Here is an 18031-nt window from a genome sequence, read left to right as displayed (position 1 = left end):
TGTAACAGTGTTTACAGTAATTATGGCTGTAGCATTAATTAAAGTTGATTTTTCTCTTATGACTAGAGGAGCTAATTTGGCACTGCATGTAGCCAGTCAGTGCTCTTGAGCAGCATCAAGTGGAAATTCTGTGTCAGTGCAAATCTCACACACACCCACTATGACAGTCAGAAATCCCTTCCTTACCATCCACAATATAGACTTCATAATATCAGTAATAATACAAAATTTAGGTTAAATGTGTTAAAATAAGTTATAGAAGTATTGTAGGATGTGAAATATTGCTACATCAGTTACCATTTAACTATGTAACAAAAAAGAAAATGATTGCAGCTTACTATAGCATGCATAGTTAACTCTTAATTACTTTTGAAAGCATGTTACATGTTTCACAGTACACCCTCGCACATCTTAAAATATCAGCACAATTTGTTTCTGCATTTTTTATTCATTTCATATTCATATACAGAGGTAGTTAATCAAATGCATTGTCTATTGTGTTCTGCTTTTCCCCTCCTGAGGATGAAATTATGCAGACAGATTTGGCAAGAAGTGTTAGCCGACTAGAAAATAAGCATTACATGTTGTTTTTTTTTAAAATATTGCAAACATTTAAGCTAAATTCCCCCACAGGACATCCTCTCTCTGGCTGAAGCAAGGCTGTCTCATACCTCATCTGCAGCGGTGTGCCGGAAACTATCTTCTATTGGACGACGTGTGCTATCAATTGAATCAGTATCAACCTTTCAAGGTCATTTTACCATCTATATTTACACATGTCACCATTTTGTTTCTGCTGTGATTTCTCCTGGTACTAACTGCTGTCTTTGTGTTTCCACAGATGGACAGGAAGGCTCCTGGGAAGCAAGATGGCAGCATCCCAAACCCAGATGTCTGCTCAAAAGACTGAGCTCAGATGATAATACCAAAGACCTGTGTGTTGACAGTTCCTATAAGGCAAATGGTCTGTCCAGGCAGCAGGTATGTGACTAAGGTTTTAGTGTAGATTTTTATGAAGCATCTGCTTACTTGCTAACTAGCATTATAAAGGTGGAGCACAGTTACAGTGAGCCAACATGACACATGGCACTCTGTGAGGAATGCTAGTAGCAGTGATAATAGTGAGAAATTACTTAAGAGCAAAGATGCCGCCTCATATAATTAATGTTAAAGCATAAAAAATAACATTAGCGTGTTTGAAATTCCTGCTGTTTACCTGAACAAGTTAAAGGACGGGATCACAATTTTTCAAGTACATTATGAAGGGATTTTGTAATGGTCAGTGTGAACAGGAGGAATGATTGCAGCAAGAAAAACCTGTTTCAATGTTCATTTGGGCGCCTGACTGTTGTTTTAACAGACTTGAAAAATTGTGAACCTGTCTTGTAATAGCCCAGCAGCCCCCCACTCCTGATGTTTGTAGCACGTATGAAATTTCTACTGTCATCAAAATGTCACTGGACATACGCCAAAGATGTCTTAAAATTAGATGTCCTAATATTAGATGCCAGATGGGAAAACAGGCAAAATGTCACTTATAGGAAACTGTATTATTACAGGATTTAAAAAGTATAATTTATCAACTGCAGAAGATCATGAAAAGACTATCTTCAAACCTAAAATTGTAAACGTCAAACTGATCACTGTGATTGTTACCTTGCACTTAAACAGGCTCTTTGTCACTAGTTTCTGTGCAAAACTATCCACCACCTTATTAAAATCCAGAGTGCCAGACCAGATGTCTAGATAATTATGAACTCTGTGCTGAATGGGAAGTTTCCTTCTTCGGATATTGAACATTTTCCATCCATTACTTTTGCAATTTGCACAGTTTAAGCCACAAAAACAACTCCTCATGTTGGTATCTCAGTCATTATGGTTTGTTTTCTAATCTAAGTAAGTTAATCAGCTGGCCTCCAAGCACAAGAGTTAACATTTTTAACCAGTTATTTCATTTCCACTTCCATTTTGCATTCCTGTTTTACATCCATTGAAGCATATTTAAGATTATCTCTGCCTTTAGAACAGCTGAAACAAATAATTGTATGCTTAACACTCAATCTGCAGGTGTGTGCAGGCTGGGATTCCTCTCTCTGGGCGGAGGATATGGACAGCGGTGACGGAGACTGCATGATCTTGATGGATGAGTTGGACTGCCGGTCTCACAACAGCTCCCCAGTGCGGAGGAGAGCCCAGCAGAGACTGAACCGGGTGAGAGGGGCACTTAACCGCTCCTGCTCCGTTCCAGACTCCAACAACCCCCCATGCCTTTCCCCTCCAACTCATGGAGATATCAGTATACCTGTATCGGACCTCACTGAGATAGGAGCAGATGAACACTTGGGCTGCAAGTCTGTGTGGAGCAACATACTTAGACTCAACCGAGGAAGGTCCTGTGAGTCTTACCCACACAGTATGGAGGAGGATTGTGTGAACTCGTTTGCTGACAACCAAATGTTGCAAGGAAACGAGGATGCTGCCAATCTCTTATGCAGTGGAGAAACAAATATTCAAGTGTGTCAGGACAATGAATGTAAAGAGTGTACCCAGGATTTAGCATCTCCATGTACTTCGTGTCAGGAGCTGGACATGGAACATGACTCTTCTGGGGACCTGAACTCATTGAACCACGGCCTCTACATTCCTAATAACCACATGACCAAAAGCATGCTGTGCCTCAATGAAGAATCTCAGGATGAGGTTAGCCAATGCCAGATGGCTCTTTAATCTATGTCTTTGCAGTTGCATCTTAGATTTTCTCAGATTTTTAATTGGAAGGGATGTAGGTCAGATGTGAAATGGGAATAGCTGCAATAGTACCGTTTTTATGTGTTAAGATAGATTGCTATGAGAAGTAGCTTTAGAGATATCAGTCAACTTTTTTTAGTTTCAAAAAATAATCTTGTCTTAACTCCTGGACAATTTACTAGCTTGTGTTGTCTGAGCTACTCATGACAACAGATAGAGGAAACTCCAAATCTCTGAATAAGTGAAGTGAAATATGATTGAAAGCTCTTTAGAAAGCTAGTGGTTGAGCAATGAGTCAAGATTATGACAAACTACTATTTCTGTGATCAAGAATTAATTTTCCCACTTGAGGCTGTTTTTTTTTTTTTAGCTAAGTAGCTACAGTAGAAAGCAATCAGTCATTAAGTAAAGCCAATTTCATTCTGGATATGTTTCTTAGTGTAAGATAAGCTGTTTGCCATGAGACCAAGGTCTGCTTTGCTCATTTATTAAAAAAAGTGCTTTAAATTATGTTGATGTAGTCTCCAACATGGCTGCCAGAGAGTAAATATCAGTTAAAATGCTACAGAGTTGACCTACTTTTTAACATGCTCAGTAATGTCTGCTGCCATTCCCACAGTTACTCAGAACTTTGAGTCTTCTTTAAGCATAACTGAAAACTCATTGCCTTTAGGCATATTTTGCAGTTTCAATGAAAAAATATGGCACATTACAGACACACCTGCACTTGAAGCAGGACACTGCTTGATCTTGTGTTTTTAAGGCAAACTCAAAGATTTATTTTTAAGAAAGTCACATGAGATGTACAAACTGGGTCTAGAACAGCACATTAAAAGACCTAAACTGCTAAACATCACTGCAATCAGTGGACAGTGGATGATCCTAACATGAGGCTGGAGTTTTCATGTTGATGTCATTGCTGCATTGTTTTCTTTGCAAAAGTGGACGAGTGAACAGACAAATCATGACAGGAGATTGCATTCATACATTCAAAAATAGATTTGGAAAATGTCTAGTTAGTTCAGTTCAAGTGAATTAGGCCTGCTGAGGGATCAAAAAAAGCTCCAAAGTCTGAAACTCATTCCTTTTTTAATCTGGGTTTGTTCTTTATTTTCTATTCAGTGGATCTCTTTAAGAGAGCTGCTCACTCGTTGTGGACGGAGGCTGACAGTCAATGAGCTGTGGGCTCTGTGTTACACCTGCCTGTCCTCGCTGCAGACCTACATTGACTTTCCAGGTGATTTCATAAATTCATGCATGAAAACCCAAAAGTATATTAACTGCTATTGCAAAACCAGTGGAGAATTTTGAATATTATATCCAGTCCTTCAAATTAATGATGGGCTTGTAGGAAATTCCAGATGGGAGTCAGAGAAAAGGGAATGGAAAAAATATGCAAATTATGCTACATAGCATGCATTTTGTTGCTCGCAGTTGTTCTGTGCAGCTGATTTTTCTCTTTTCCATTAGCCTATCTATGCTTGGACACAGTGTACGTTGGCTGTGAGGGAGAGGTGCTTTTCTTGAAACCTAAAAACATAGGTAGGATTACTTTACATTTGTCTTATGCTCTCTGCTGGAGAGTATTTAAGTCATTTTTTAAATCTTTGGTTGTTGTTGTTGAAATTGCACATTTTAGTCTTTTGCTGACTTCGCTATCTGACTTTGTGTTCTCCACAGGGCACCGGGATGAATTCTATCTTGCACCTGAATATCAAGAACATGGAATTGTAACTGAGAAGGTCTCTCCGTCTGAACTGCTGCCATTTGTTTAACAATTGACTTTTACTTATCAAAGTGTTTTCTTCCCATTGATATTCTCTTCTGTCTTGGCACAGGCTTGTGTTTATGGGGTTGCTGCTATTCTCTGGGCCACAGCCAAGTTCAGTTTATCACCTAATCAAAAGCTGGCGATGCCTCGCAAACTGAAGAGACTGCTCCTGGAGATGGCAAAGAGGACGCCCATCGAGAGACCTACCATTGTCATGGCTAAAAAGGTTATTATTAGTATTCATTGTTGTTAATCATGTTGTTGTCATTTTTATTGTCTTTTCTTCTCAATATCAGACTAAAGTGCCAGCCAAATGGTAGCCAAGGCCCTATTCCTGACACTGGCAGACAGCTCATGCTTTATATATGGCCCCCTATTAATCAGTCTTCTTTTACCAGGCACAAAGTCGCTGTAATTTGCAATTTCCTCCCGCAATGGCCTGAAATTGATCTTGTGTCTGACATTCCAGTAGTTCAATCATCTCATCCTTATCTGATTCCAGTGCTCCCACTGAACTCTCTGACTTAAGCATCCCCATCCAACAGTGTTTCGGTTTTCAGCTCCATGTTGTAACACACAGATATGGCATTTAAACTGTTGGATTTCAGTTTGGTTTGACAAAAACACTTGTACAAACCAACTGCATGAGAGAAATGTTCGGGCAGAAATATGTGTCACTTGAAACTGAATTTGTTGAATTGCTCAACTTGAATAATTGCATTGAAAAACTGAATCTGAATAGCATAATTTGAAATTGAATTTATTAGTTTCGAACTGAATTCCAATAAACTTGAAAATTAATTCAGTTGCTCTGAAACTGTATTTGAGCCTCACTGAAAATTCAGCTCTCTCTCTCTCTCTCACACATCTGGCTGTTGAGGAAGAGCAATCGAGTGCAGATTCAACAGAACTCTTTTTCGGCCAATCAGCACCTATGTTTTTGACCATTTCCTTCACTCCCATTGATCCATGGGGTGCTTTTTACTTAGCTAATTTCTGCTAATTTCAGCTTTGTCCAATGTCCACACTCACATAGTTTGAGGCACGTTCCCGTTAAGTCTGCAAAGGGCTCTCCAGCAGACATTTTGAGCACTTTATGCACTACTTTCTGTAAGTCTCTGCAGACTTTGCCTGAGGGAATCACCCACAGTTCATAGCGTTGTGAAGTTAAATCAGTGTTAAATACAGGATTACCAGGGGAAGCCCAGAAGCGTTAAAAAAAAACGGTAAACAAACTGGCACGTGGGTGTTGAGCCTGGCATAGTGGATATGCTGGTATGTCTAAATTTACAAAGAAACACTACATTAACAAGGACTTAAGATGGTACATAAAAAACACATATAATCAGAGGAATGCAAGCATAGGTTATATTATACACCTAGTTTATTCATCAACCATTCCTTTTAATGTTTGCTTAATGATGCAGTTACCGCTCATCCACTCTGTAAGGCAAGAGCCTGAATGACGTTCAGATCAGGCAGTCAGTCATTTTTCTGTTTCTGTTTAAGTGAACCCACTAAAACAAATTGCAGTCAATCATGTTGATATGGCAGTAAAGTCTTGAATCTTGAATCTTAAGTGCCTTGTGCATGAAGAAAGTAAAAAACATAAAATAGAAAGTCCAAAACCCCAAATCCTACATAACATGTTTTAGTGTTGTCAAGGTAACATGATATGTCATAAAGTGCTGTCCCATTCCTATTTATACCATTTTGAGCCCTTGCAGCCTCTCGCACTCAAGCACTTAGCAGGTGACGTCAGTTGAGTTAGGGTTTAGGGGGGGACATTGGGATTGAGCCAGCATCCTGAGCCTGAAAAGGACATCAGACTTTCACAAACTAAATAAGCAATATTTAATTTAAAGTTCTGTTCTTTCAGTGATTAACAGGTTTAAATTGTCTATTTTGTCTTATGCTGTGACAGACAGACACTGCTATAGATCTGTAAACAAATGATAAAACATTGCAGCAGTTATCAGGTGTTTTCCTTCCAGCTAACACTATGTATTAAGTAACAGTTTAAAGTTTTAATTTAAACTTTAGAGTTTAAACTGTTACTTAATAATTTCTACATATTTGACTGTTCAGGTTCTGTACATCATGAGTAGTTGTCGTCTCCTCAAAATGACGCTGGAGTGAGCGTCTCTTCCCTTTTAGTGATTTAAATTCCTCCGTCCTCATGTCTCTTCCTCACATCTCTTCCTTTCACTGGGAGGAGCTGAGACATGAGGAAGAGACGTGACTGAGGGAAGCAAAGAGACACGTTAATAAATAAATAAATGAAAAGTGCCTGTCGTTACAATTTGTGAAAAGGAGTTCTGTGAATCTGGACTTGATTGCTCTTCCTCAACAACCGGATGTGTGTCGCAGTGAACTGAAATTGAACTGAGAGAACTGAATGTGGACGTATAAAGAGAGTTTAATTTTCAGTGAGAATCACATGCAGTTTCAGAGGAACTGAATTCAATTTCATAATATTACATTCAGTTTCAAGTTTATTGGAGTTCAGTTTCAAACTAACAACTTCAATTTCAAATTATACTATTGAGATTCAGATTTCAATGCAATTATTCAAGTTTAACAATTCAAATTCAAATAGAAATGATTCAAATTCAGTTTCTAGTTCTGCCCATAGAAATGACAGCTTGACTTGATGAATGGCTTTGATGAGCATCTCTCCTTTTCTTATTGATTTTCTTTTTCTTTTTACAAAACATAACTAGGTTATGTGTTTTTAACTGAGCACAAACAGGCTGAGAGCTTTAACAGACGCCTCCCCCTCCCATCTATCTTTCATATTCAAACAGTGTAAGACGGGTGGGTGGGGAAAATATATTTACCCAGAGGAGCGGGAGTAGAGTAGAGCGATACTGACTTGACAGGTTTTTAGCTCTATTCAACAAAGATGATGTACAAAATCAGCATCCAATTTCTGAGTTCCAGAGTTTCAGATTAACCACTTCTTGTCTGCTATAGGAAGTTAAAATCCTTTACTTGATAGACCTTGCTCTTTGAGCTGAAGCCCTTCACTTGTGTTCTTAGTTCCATTCCCACCACATTTATAAAACTATTTCTAATTGTGTGGCTGTGTCCTGTCTCTTAATAATTTCCTATAAATATGTTTACACAATAAAAACTGCCACAATAATGTTCCTTCTAGAAAAAGGGAGTTTAGCCCTTGCTTCTTTTAGTTTCCTTTGTATTTCAATTTATTTATATTCTGTCTATTATGTCCTGCTCTGGAAAACACTTTAAATTGCATTTACTTGTATATAAAAGTTTTCTGTCCTGATTTGATTTTGCATATCAATGTGCAGATATTGCAAAGTCAGAAAGCAGCAGCATATCCTCTATAGAAGGAAAACACTTGTAATTGAAATATAGAGAATCCAATTTGTAAAAGTGCTGTCGTCTATTATTTTGTAAAAGTAGCTGTTAGTTTCTCTGCATACGTATGGGATGTTTTATTTTTAGTCAAACCCTTCACTTATTTCAGGCCAGAATGAATTCATTAATGGTGTGTGTGTGTGTGTGTGTGATTATGTGTTAAGTGTCCTACATTGTTAACACACTTGTTTTCATGTGGATCTGTTTCAGAGCTGTCGTGACTACTTATCACGTCAAGGGACAGATGCTGAGGCTGTGTGGAACGAGCTCCTCAGCAGAGTTCACCCGGTAAACTTTAGTTTGTTCCACCACAGATACATTTGCACCTATGTATCTTCATCTGTTCATTTATTTTATTTTGTAAGTCTCTGTATCAGTGTGTTTCCCAATGGTTGTCATGTTTTGTCTAAGTAAAAAAAGAGGATCTGTCTCTAGTGTAATGAACCAATTTAATTCTCTTTCAGCCAGCCTCAAAATCCACTGATGGAGAGGATTTGAGTGCAGATGACGCTCATCAAAACTCATGTGAGGAGACCACACAAATCAATAGTGGTATGACAGCTTCATTTTACTTTGGATGGCCCTCATGCAATATAGTGGACCTTGAAATATAACATATATTAGGAAGAATCACACTAACAGATGCACTGTCTGTATTATTATTATTGAGTTGCATCTTATTTTTGTCTCTCTTTTGACATGTGACATTCATGACTGATTTAAAAAGCATGTATTAGGATTCATGGCCTCTTCCTAATATTGCCAACATTTACCAGTGTGCATTGCATGAGACAATATCACTGATATTGTAACTGGCATTGTTGTAACTGTGTGTAGGCTTTGTGCCCATGGCCACTGAGAGCCGACTGGCTCCTGTGCCTGGCCCTGTTCCCCACAGCTATCCAGTCCACAAGGAACTACAACTCCCAGAGGCCTTCACTTCCACCGCAACACACTTCACCCCCATCATCCTGACCAATGAAGAGGACTCAGAAGAGGAGAGCCAAAACCTTGGAGCTGCCATTGAAGAGTAAGGAATACAGTTGCAATGATTAGTCGATTAATTTATCAACAGAAAATTAATTGCCAACAATTTTGCTAATTAACTAATCATTTTTTGTCATTTTTTAAGAAAAAATGAAAAATTCTCTGGTTCCAGCCTCTCAAATGAATATAAAGAATATGTGTGAATATGAATAATACAAATGATCAGATTGCATATTTTCTTTTGTTTGTAGAGAGATTAGACAGTCCCAATGGGCTTCAGTCCATTTATCTCAGTGGATAAGAGGGCAACGTGCATCTCTGTCTGCTTCCACTAGGGTGTGCCAAAGTTACAAATTTTCAAAATGTACACACACAGTAGATGCTGTAAACAACAATGATACAACCATATATAATGCTTTTCATGGTACTCAGCCACACAATTGAATCATATCATAAAATTATAGGAAATATATGAGAAAATAATAAAAAAAATCAAATGAGAAGAGAAAGTAGCAATAGCTGTAATATTAATACATATAAATATTCTAATGGAGGAACTTAACCAGATGTTATATGGTTCACAGGACTGTGGATGGATTCAAAAAAAGCAGTGAACATATGGAGGAAAGGGGCCTTGATCTTGACTTTACTGCACACTCTGAGGACCCATATCCTACACAGAATGAACCCAGTCTACATACAGAAGAGTTGGACCCTGTTAATCAGGTCGTCATAAATAAAACTCTGCCAGTCAACTCTATCTCTACTCTCCCTAATATTTCTTGTCTTGAAGTCTCTCTTCCTCCGCCATTATCCTCTAACCTCAACAGTTGTGGTGTTTTCAACAATTACCTATTCCGTCAAGATCCCACAACAGGACATCTTTCTTTAGTGCCTGTACAGGTCAGGGCTCCCGAGTCTCTCCTTGGCTTGGATATAAATCTGTCACTGGTCATGCAGTCTTTGCAGGGACTAATCACAGTTCCAGAAAGCACTGATGGTCCGTTTATTAACTGTCAGACTGTTCCTGGGAGGTCTGAATCCCAGGAATATGGCCCACCATCATCTCATTTCAATGGTAGCTCCATCAGTTCTGACAGCCCCTTGGAGCACAGTGTGCCCAGAGCTTATGATGGACAAACAATTGCAGGGACACAAGGGGAAAACCAGTCTCCTTCAGGGTCCACCTCCCACAAAGTCCACCCTGCCTTACAGGAGGTGATTGACCTGCTCAAGGGAGAGTTTTCACTTGATGGGTATTTGGAGAATGGACACAAAGACGTTGCCATGGGTATGTATCTTTGGATCACTGTGATTTCATTTTCTTATTGCCTCATTGCTTTACCCAGCAATGGTGCAAACCAACTATAGCTATGTATTATATCTATGTCTATACAATAATGTCTCTGTATTAAATTATATATTTTGTAGGATGTATAAGTGCCATGTGGTGATATGTGTAGTCCAATAAAATGAAAAACACTTAGGCACCATTCGTATTGACAGAAGATCACTGCCACATGCTCACATGTACTAAGCAAACATTTAACATTCTTGTTTGCTTAAATTTCCTTTTTGGTGATATTTTTGAATGTTTTCTGGGAATGTTCAAATTTTGTTCACCAGAAAATACCAAGAACACCTTTATAAAACATACAAGCATGCTTTAAGGGAAAGCTTTTTCTTCTTTCCCCTCTAAGGTTATTTTAAACATACTTCCACAGAACATCTGGGGAATGTTCCTTGAGGGTTTCATTAAAATAATATTCTGGTAACCAGGCTGATACTGTAGGCTTGTTATGCTTCTTATGTACTTACAGTATATCCACTGCACATATAGCATGTAGTGGGAGGTTATTTGGCTCACCATCATACAATTCTCAGCTATAGAAGCTGAGCTGTCAAGATGCCCTCAAGTGGAGAGAAAAGCATAAAGCTTTATCCCATCCAAAACTCTGCCTGTAGTTCTCCTGCCATCCATTGACAGAACATGCCAGTGGATGGGAGAAGTAAATTGCCTGCAGTGTTACAGAGAATAGACAACCCTGTGTCTAAGGCTACAACCATACTAATGTGTTTTCATTTTAAAACATAACTTTTGCTATGTTTACACCAATGTCCACACTACTCCGCCATTTTTGAACCCCTAAAATGGAGACTTTTGAAAATGCTGCTGACCCAGTTTTAGTTTGACAATTCCAGACTGTGTTTTAGTCTAGATGGGCAGATACAGACTTTTGAAAATGATGACGCAGACACCCACGTTCGCTTCCTGATTGGGTCTTATCCAAGCCCCCAGGAACAGCGCCAGGCAATTTGATGCAGTGGCCAAACTATGTAATTACAACTTCAGTGTCTGTCACGTGATGCACATTGGCCCAAAAACACTTTTTCCGAGACTTTCATTGTGAAAGAGATGTCTATAAATCAGTGGATACATTTTTTGAGCGTTACAAGCCCCGTGAAATGAATCATTTCACCATCAGATTTGATCCATTCAGTCCAATAACATTTGGAAAGTCTAGAAGAGCCGCATAATTGAATTATTTCAACCCCATTCAAGTTGGCGGAGGGCTAAACCAGAAGTCAGCCAGCTTGGCAGGTGGAAGTATCTGGTGCGCTTGCTCTATTATATCCGGAAGTCAAACTTTTTTTGCTTCATGCGCCACTGAGCAACTTTCATTGGATTGAACAGGGCCCCACCTCCGATGCTGTATCCAGTTCTCTTTATACATCCATGGCCTTATCAGTCACGACATGTCTTTCCCCGATTTGTCAGACCATATCATGTGACCCTTTTCCAGAAGAAAACAAACAACATCAGCCTTGACTGCCAGAGGTTAATTCAACGTGGATAACGGATTACAGGCATTGCTGACCTTGTTGTCTATGCTAGCAGCTGTTGTGCAGTTAAATTCTGTATTTTACAATATTACTACTGCCTACATGCATAGGAGGCAAGCTATTATTCGTGTGATTTGCGAAAATTCCTGTGTCCAGTGGCGTTATCAGCCCTACATGGAACACCGGTTCTTTCAGGCATGTTAGTATGGATGGAGATTATTTCTGAAACAATGCTAAAATACTTGTGTGGACAGAGATTGTTTTTGCTTTTAAAACACCATTTTAAAATGAAAACGTATTACTGTGGACGTAGTCTAAGCTGGTTAATAACACTACAGTCATGCTCACAGCAGGCCCATATTAACACAGTGTGGAGCCCTAGGGTGACAGCACTTAAAGTGCCCCCCTCCTCCCACTTAAACTTATTGCTAACGTACAGGCTCAACATACATTCTACAAAGACACAACCACAAAACCTGACACCATAGATAGACATGGGCCTACAAATGCCATACTAGCCCTTACACTGATGCTCAAATCTGCAACTCACATCCCAATGCAACACGTAATGCTAAATATCATTATTTCCATCATAAATTTCCTGTATGAGGACTACATGCAAAATCATTACAGAGTATGTCTAAAAAAAATCATTACACACATATACCAAATAAGGCAATAATGACTGTTGCAAGCAACCATTTCAACAGCTGAATGATATTAGAGCACCAGTGACATGATGTGAAGGTATAAGGAATAGCACCTGGAGATAATGTACTGCAATGCGTAGGTTATTTGAAATTCTGGTGGTTTTGTTCTGTTGTTTTCAGAAACAGAAATTAAAGGAATGAGAACAGAGTAGTGATTTGATTTTCGTTTCAAAATCCATAAACAAAAAGGCATTTTTGGTTTTCCTGCTCAGAAAAGGCAGATACAACATTTATAAAGGACTTGATTTTTTTTCTCACCTTTGTAAAACAGAAAATAAAATAGTTAACTAATGTATGACCTGTAGCATTAAGAAGGTACTTGTTCCACATAGGAGGGTGGATTAGTAAAATAGTCTTTGAACATATTTTCTATCAGCAATAAAGTCTACTGCTATTATTACTGAAATAAACAGCGCCACCTGCTCCCTCTCTGTCTCTCTCCTTTCTGCTCTCCATGTCTCTGCGGTGCTGAAGGATGCACAGCAGCGGCTGCTTCCCCCCTAAAAGGAATTTTTCATCTATTTTCTTATTATTTTATATTATTAATAAGAATGATAATAAATAAAAGTGATGCCATGTATGTCCCAGGCTCACAGTGATAATGCTAGTATGTTGATGTTTAGCAGCTATAATGTTAACCATGTTCACTGTTTTGATTTGGCATGTTAGCATGCTAAAATTTGCTAATTAGTTGATGGGAATGCAATGAGTATTGCAGGTATTGGTCATAAAGCAAAAGTTTTGGACAAAATTAGATTTTGACCAGATGCTTGAGGAAAAAGTCAGGTGATGTAAATTATTGCAATTCATCCTGCGGGGACCATGAATGTGTGTACCTAATTTCACACCAATCCATTCAATAGTTGCAGAGATATTCCAATAAAGAACTAAAAAGTCAACCCCATGGTGGCAATAAAGTAATTGCCATCCCTAGAACAAAGCCACTAGCATGGCTAAAAATCAGCATGATGTTCCTCTAACACCCGTTAGAGTCTTCAGCACAATCATTTTGAATAAAACAACAAAACAGTAACCCTCTCCATCATCCTGTTTTGAATTGTTCAGACGTATTCACTTTGAAAATCAACTTTTTCTCTTTTCCGAGGGGAGTACATCTTCTCTTTGAAGGACCTCCAGTACTGCGTGTTTGCCAGTATTGTGAAGGAGAGGTTCAGTGATCTGTACTGGGAAGATGACTTGCTAGGTGTATTGCACCGCCTGGTTAACTACAGCCCATCCACACTGTGAGTAGAACTTCAAACACTTGAGTCTGTCCTTTTCTTCAAAAACATTTTCAAAGCCTAACTAAAATAGGTCAGAAAAAAAGGATTTCTTTCAATTTTGGATTCAATTTTTGGACAAAGGAACAATGACAAGTGTAGCCAGAGACACAGCTTGTTGTTTTGGTCTGCTACTCTCTTCAGTGACTGTTTACTTAGTAAAGAGAGCACACTGAAATGTCTAACTTTGCCACCAGCTGCACATTCTAACATTCCTAATAAGCCCAATTATGTCCAAACTTGGAATCCATGTTTTTGAATTATTTGCTCTGAAAATAATTATCAGTTAATTTGTGATTAATGGTAAGTTAATCAACAATTTCAATGATCAATACATTGTTTAAGTAATAAACAATGTGAAGAAGAAAAAAGAAAAAAATCACTGGCTCTAACTTCTTAAATGTGAGGATTTTGTGTTTCTTTTGGTAACTCTTTATTTTACAGGTCCTTTAATTTCATGCTAACTTCCTGGAGTAATATGCAGGTTAGTTGGTGTTGCAGTTTGGTACAAATTATAAGAAAAAACAGAAAAAAGTGTTTAGTTGGTTTAGTTGGTCAGTGCCTATTTATTATATTTGGGTTCATACATAATTCTCAATAAATTAGACTTTTTAACATCTTTAACTCATAGAAAACTTACTTAGCTTTTAGCGTATAGTTTTATGAGTCAAACTACATATTAGCCTATATGAATGTTTCTTAAAACCTCTATAATGACATTTCCATTTTACTACCAAATTACATGATCCTTTCAAAGAAATGTCCTAAAATAAAGATTATACAGCAGATACTTTTTGTCTTTTCTGTTTTCCTATAATTTGTACCAAATTGCACCATCCTCTCTATAAAATATACAAAAAAAATTAAACTTTAAATACCTGCAAATTTAGAATTTTCTAAGAAATTACTATAAAATTGAAGGACCTGTAAAATAAAGCATTACCTTTCAATTAAAATAAATATTCTAAATTGTTTGTATCGTATTTATTGGGACAATATACAGTTTTAAACATAAATGTTAACATTTGATATACTGCACCAGAATTAGCTTTAAAGCTAATTTTTATCTGCAGTCTCTACAAATAAAACATCAGCACAAAAACAGCACAACAACAAAGAAAAAGCACACAGGACACATTATACAAAATACAAAGCTACACACAATAGCACATCACATACACCCACAATGTCAATTAGAAATTAATAATGTAAGCTTGTCAAATTAAAAGCAAGATTATTAGAGATTATATGAGAAGACCATGAGATGAAATTTAGATTCAGTGGTTACAGAGCTGAGTGGTTTTTAGTAGATTTTTTTATTTGGTTTTGAATGTACCGATGGGACTGAAGCTCTTCATGTCATCAGGCCGGCTGAGTTGTGGCTTTCACAGAGAAAGCTGACTGTCCAAATGCAGTGCGATAAAATGTTATGGTACAATCTTGTATAGAGGATATTCTAGAGGATCTAATAGAATTTACTGAGCGAGTGTACACAAAGTCACAAAGTGGAGGATGGGCCAAACCAATTCACACCTTTTCCAGAAATTTATATTTCATATAACAATTAATTGGTTTTTCAGAAAATCAACATATTAATGAAAATAATTGATCGCACCATGTAAGCGAATACAAATACACTGTTCTGATATGAACAGATAATGTGCTCTGAACAGATATCAACAGCATCCAAATATTTGCTGTAATACTTGTTTTGTTGCCACAAATGTTATATCAATCATGTCAGAGTCATAGAGATTACACACACTGCTGTGGACCAGTGTGAGGCTTCTTCTCAGTGAAACTGAATAAATAAAGGGTAAAAAAGTCAGTCATGGCAAGATCTCTATTTAGGATAAATATCCACAAATCCTAAATAAAAATATTTAATTAATATAATTTCAAATAGAAATAGAAATACTAAGCCAAAACTGCACTGCTTATTTCTTCAGATCTTTACTCATAGCTGTTGTCTTTACATTGTGAGCAAGAACTGCTAGAAAGCAAAGCAGCATGACTTTTCATGATGCTGATTTATTCATATGTACACAAATAGACTAGAGGCTGAAAACACACAGGTCTGGGTAGTTTTCAGGTGTGATATTCAGACATTCAGGTACATTTAAATACAAATATTGCAAAATGGCCCAATGCAATACTGACTTGTACCTCACTCTTAAAATCTCTTGTTCTGTTTCCACTCTTCATTTCCATCACATTAAGTGTCATACAAATACAAATAATCATGTTTTATCATTTGTTTAAAAATTAAATAGTTAAAAAATGATATATATTTCAGCTTTAACGACTCAGTGCAGTACAGTTCAGATTCTGAAGTTTTTTCATGATCATGCATCAGTTCTTAATCCTAAAACTAAATGGCTGTTTTTCATGGTGTGGGTTGTCTAATGAATCGAATCAGAACAATTAGCCTACATTATGAATTAAAGAGATTATCTGTGGTCTCAGAGTAATTACTCTTAATTGAATAAGGATATCCTGTTGACAACAAAACAGCCACAGCTTCTTCCTAAATAATGAGATATGCCCAAATTAGGCTGCTTTTATTCAGAACTGTAATTTATTCTCATGTGGGTTCTGAAGAATAGACACAGAATCTAGTCCTCGCTGAAAATGACCTCTCCTCCTCTACACACTTATAAATGCATGTGCACACCCATACGCAGCGTTCAAATCAGCATGAATGTAACATGCACTTCATACATGAACTTCACCCAACAGTACAAATGATCCCTATGGTAACAGTTTTGTGTCAGTGCTGAGGAGAATGTCTAACAATGCTGAAGATGCATGTAAAGCCTCTTCTGTGTTACTACAGCTAAGCTCCACCCCGGGCGGGGCTTAACTGTAGCCTTTCAGCTCTCTCAGACATCTTTTTATCCAGGCGTTGCCATGCTCTTATGCCCAGGGCAATATGTGGAGAGGCCCTTTAATCTGCTGTGGTAGGGAGACATCACAGCTTTGCAGACAAGAGAGACACTCTCTTCCTCTGGCAGTGGGCTCGTTCACAGGTTTCAGCTGTGGAGGGTTTTTCCACTGTTCCAGTTTCTCTGAGAGAATAGAGGGAGCACTGTAGCCTCTCAACTGAGATAGTCCACTCTAACTGTGACATGGACAGGAGTGAACCGTGTCCTGATGAAATTTTGGAGGGATTTGCAAGTGCATGCTTAGCTGTAAGATGTGAGCGACAAGCTGCAAGATGTTTGAAATGAGTCTTTGATGGCCTCTTGTTTGGTACTTAAAAAATTGTTACTATGGACAACTGGGTTCTGTTGTGCTTTCACATTAAAGCAGTAAATCCACACTGCTGTAAAAGTTGTACGCTGTATTCTGAATCATTGTTCATCTGTGTAGTTTGCATTTTATATGTTCAATTTGTCTTTTATTACATATTTAAATGCATATGATTGGCTTTTTCCATACATAATTGGTAAACGTCACTACCTTTGAACTCGGTGTGTGTGTGTTTTCTCTCTCCTTATGCGCCCCATGCAGCGACTCTAATGAGCAGCCTCCATCACAGGCAGTGAAAAGGGCAGCTAATACCCCACCCGTGATAGCCACTGCCTGGAGAGGGAAGAGAGAAGATCGTCTGCATGGTTGTCTCGACCTGAATGGAAACATTCACACTGCCAGTCCTGCTGCTGTGGACTCATGGGAAGGAACCAAGGCCCTGTCCTGTCATGGAGAAAATGAGGCTGCGCTTGAAGATTTTGATTTAAAATCAGAGGAGAGTGAACACCGTATCTGCCAAGGTAGGACAAAGAAGCTCAACACTGTCCTTGATGTTTAGATCAAGGCCATTTAAGTCATGATTGTGGAAAAATGTTGATCTTGAGGATATAGTACATCTGTAGGGATGGGTTCCAAAAGTCTATTTAAGTTTGGATTCAGTTTCAAGTTCTTAAAATAAACAGATTTGTTAAGGTCAGGGTCTAATAATATCTTATCAGATCTTAAATCTCCATTTTAGACTTTGTTTTCCCCTCAGAAAATAGTACAAAACACTCAAAGGTCATTTAGCTAAAAACAAAATGTGATCTACGTGACAAAATTTGAATGCTAATAATTAAGAATTAACACTCATACAGGAAGTCTTGTAACAAAAAAATGTTACTGCACTGAGTGCAATAAGAACAATACATTCTACTAAGAAACTGTCATCCCCCTCAAGCAAACTACCTGAATAGATTTAACAAGGGACTGGAAAGGATTTGAAGTTACTCTTAAACCCCAACCCATCTATAATATGTTTCACTTTATTTGGCTGCTGACTAGTCATGAGT

General features: G+C 37.9%; 1 protein-coding gene across 2 annotated transcripts in view; it reads left to right on the top strand.

The window, feature by feature from the left end:
• The window catches only part of LOC121911895 (kinase non-catalytic C-lobe domain-containing protein 1), a 40336-nt gene that overhangs the window by 11270 nt on the left and 11035 nt on the right, over positions 1-18031 (top strand). Inside the window, exons 5-17 of one of the 2 annotated variants that reach the window (XM_042433831.1) lie at positions 634-751; positions 842-981; positions 2068-2700; positions 3871-3985; positions 4219-4290; positions 4429-4490; positions 4587-4745; positions 8117-8194; positions 8371-8431; positions 8744-8936; positions 9478-10184; positions 13553-13691; positions 17241-17500. In XM_042433831.1, coding sequence (XP_042289765.1) covers positions 634-751; positions 842-981; positions 2068-2700; positions 3871-3985; positions 4219-4290; positions 4429-4490; positions 4587-4745; positions 8117-8194; positions 8371-8431; positions 8744-8936; positions 9478-10184; positions 13553-13691; positions 17241-17500 — 2737 coding nt within the window. Of the gene's footprint in view, positions 1-633; positions 752-841; positions 982-2067; positions 2701-3870; positions 3986-4218; positions 4291-4428; positions 4491-4586; positions 4746-8116; positions 8195-8370; positions 8459-8743; positions 8937-9477; positions 10185-13552; positions 13692-17240; positions 17501-18031 lie in introns of both variants that reach the window. The other variant, XM_042433829.1, reaches the window with a different exon arrangement.

Source organism: Thunnus maccoyii, chromosome 14 (genome assembly GCF_910596095.1).
Source record: "Thunnus maccoyii chromosome 14, fThuMac1.1, whole genome shotgun sequence".
NCBI lineage: Eukaryota > Metazoa > Chordata > Actinopteri > Scombriformes > Scombridae > Thunnus > Thunnus maccoyii.
The sequence above is the reverse complement of the archived record's forward strand: the minus strand, read 5'-3'. Positions and strand labels throughout refer to the sequence as shown.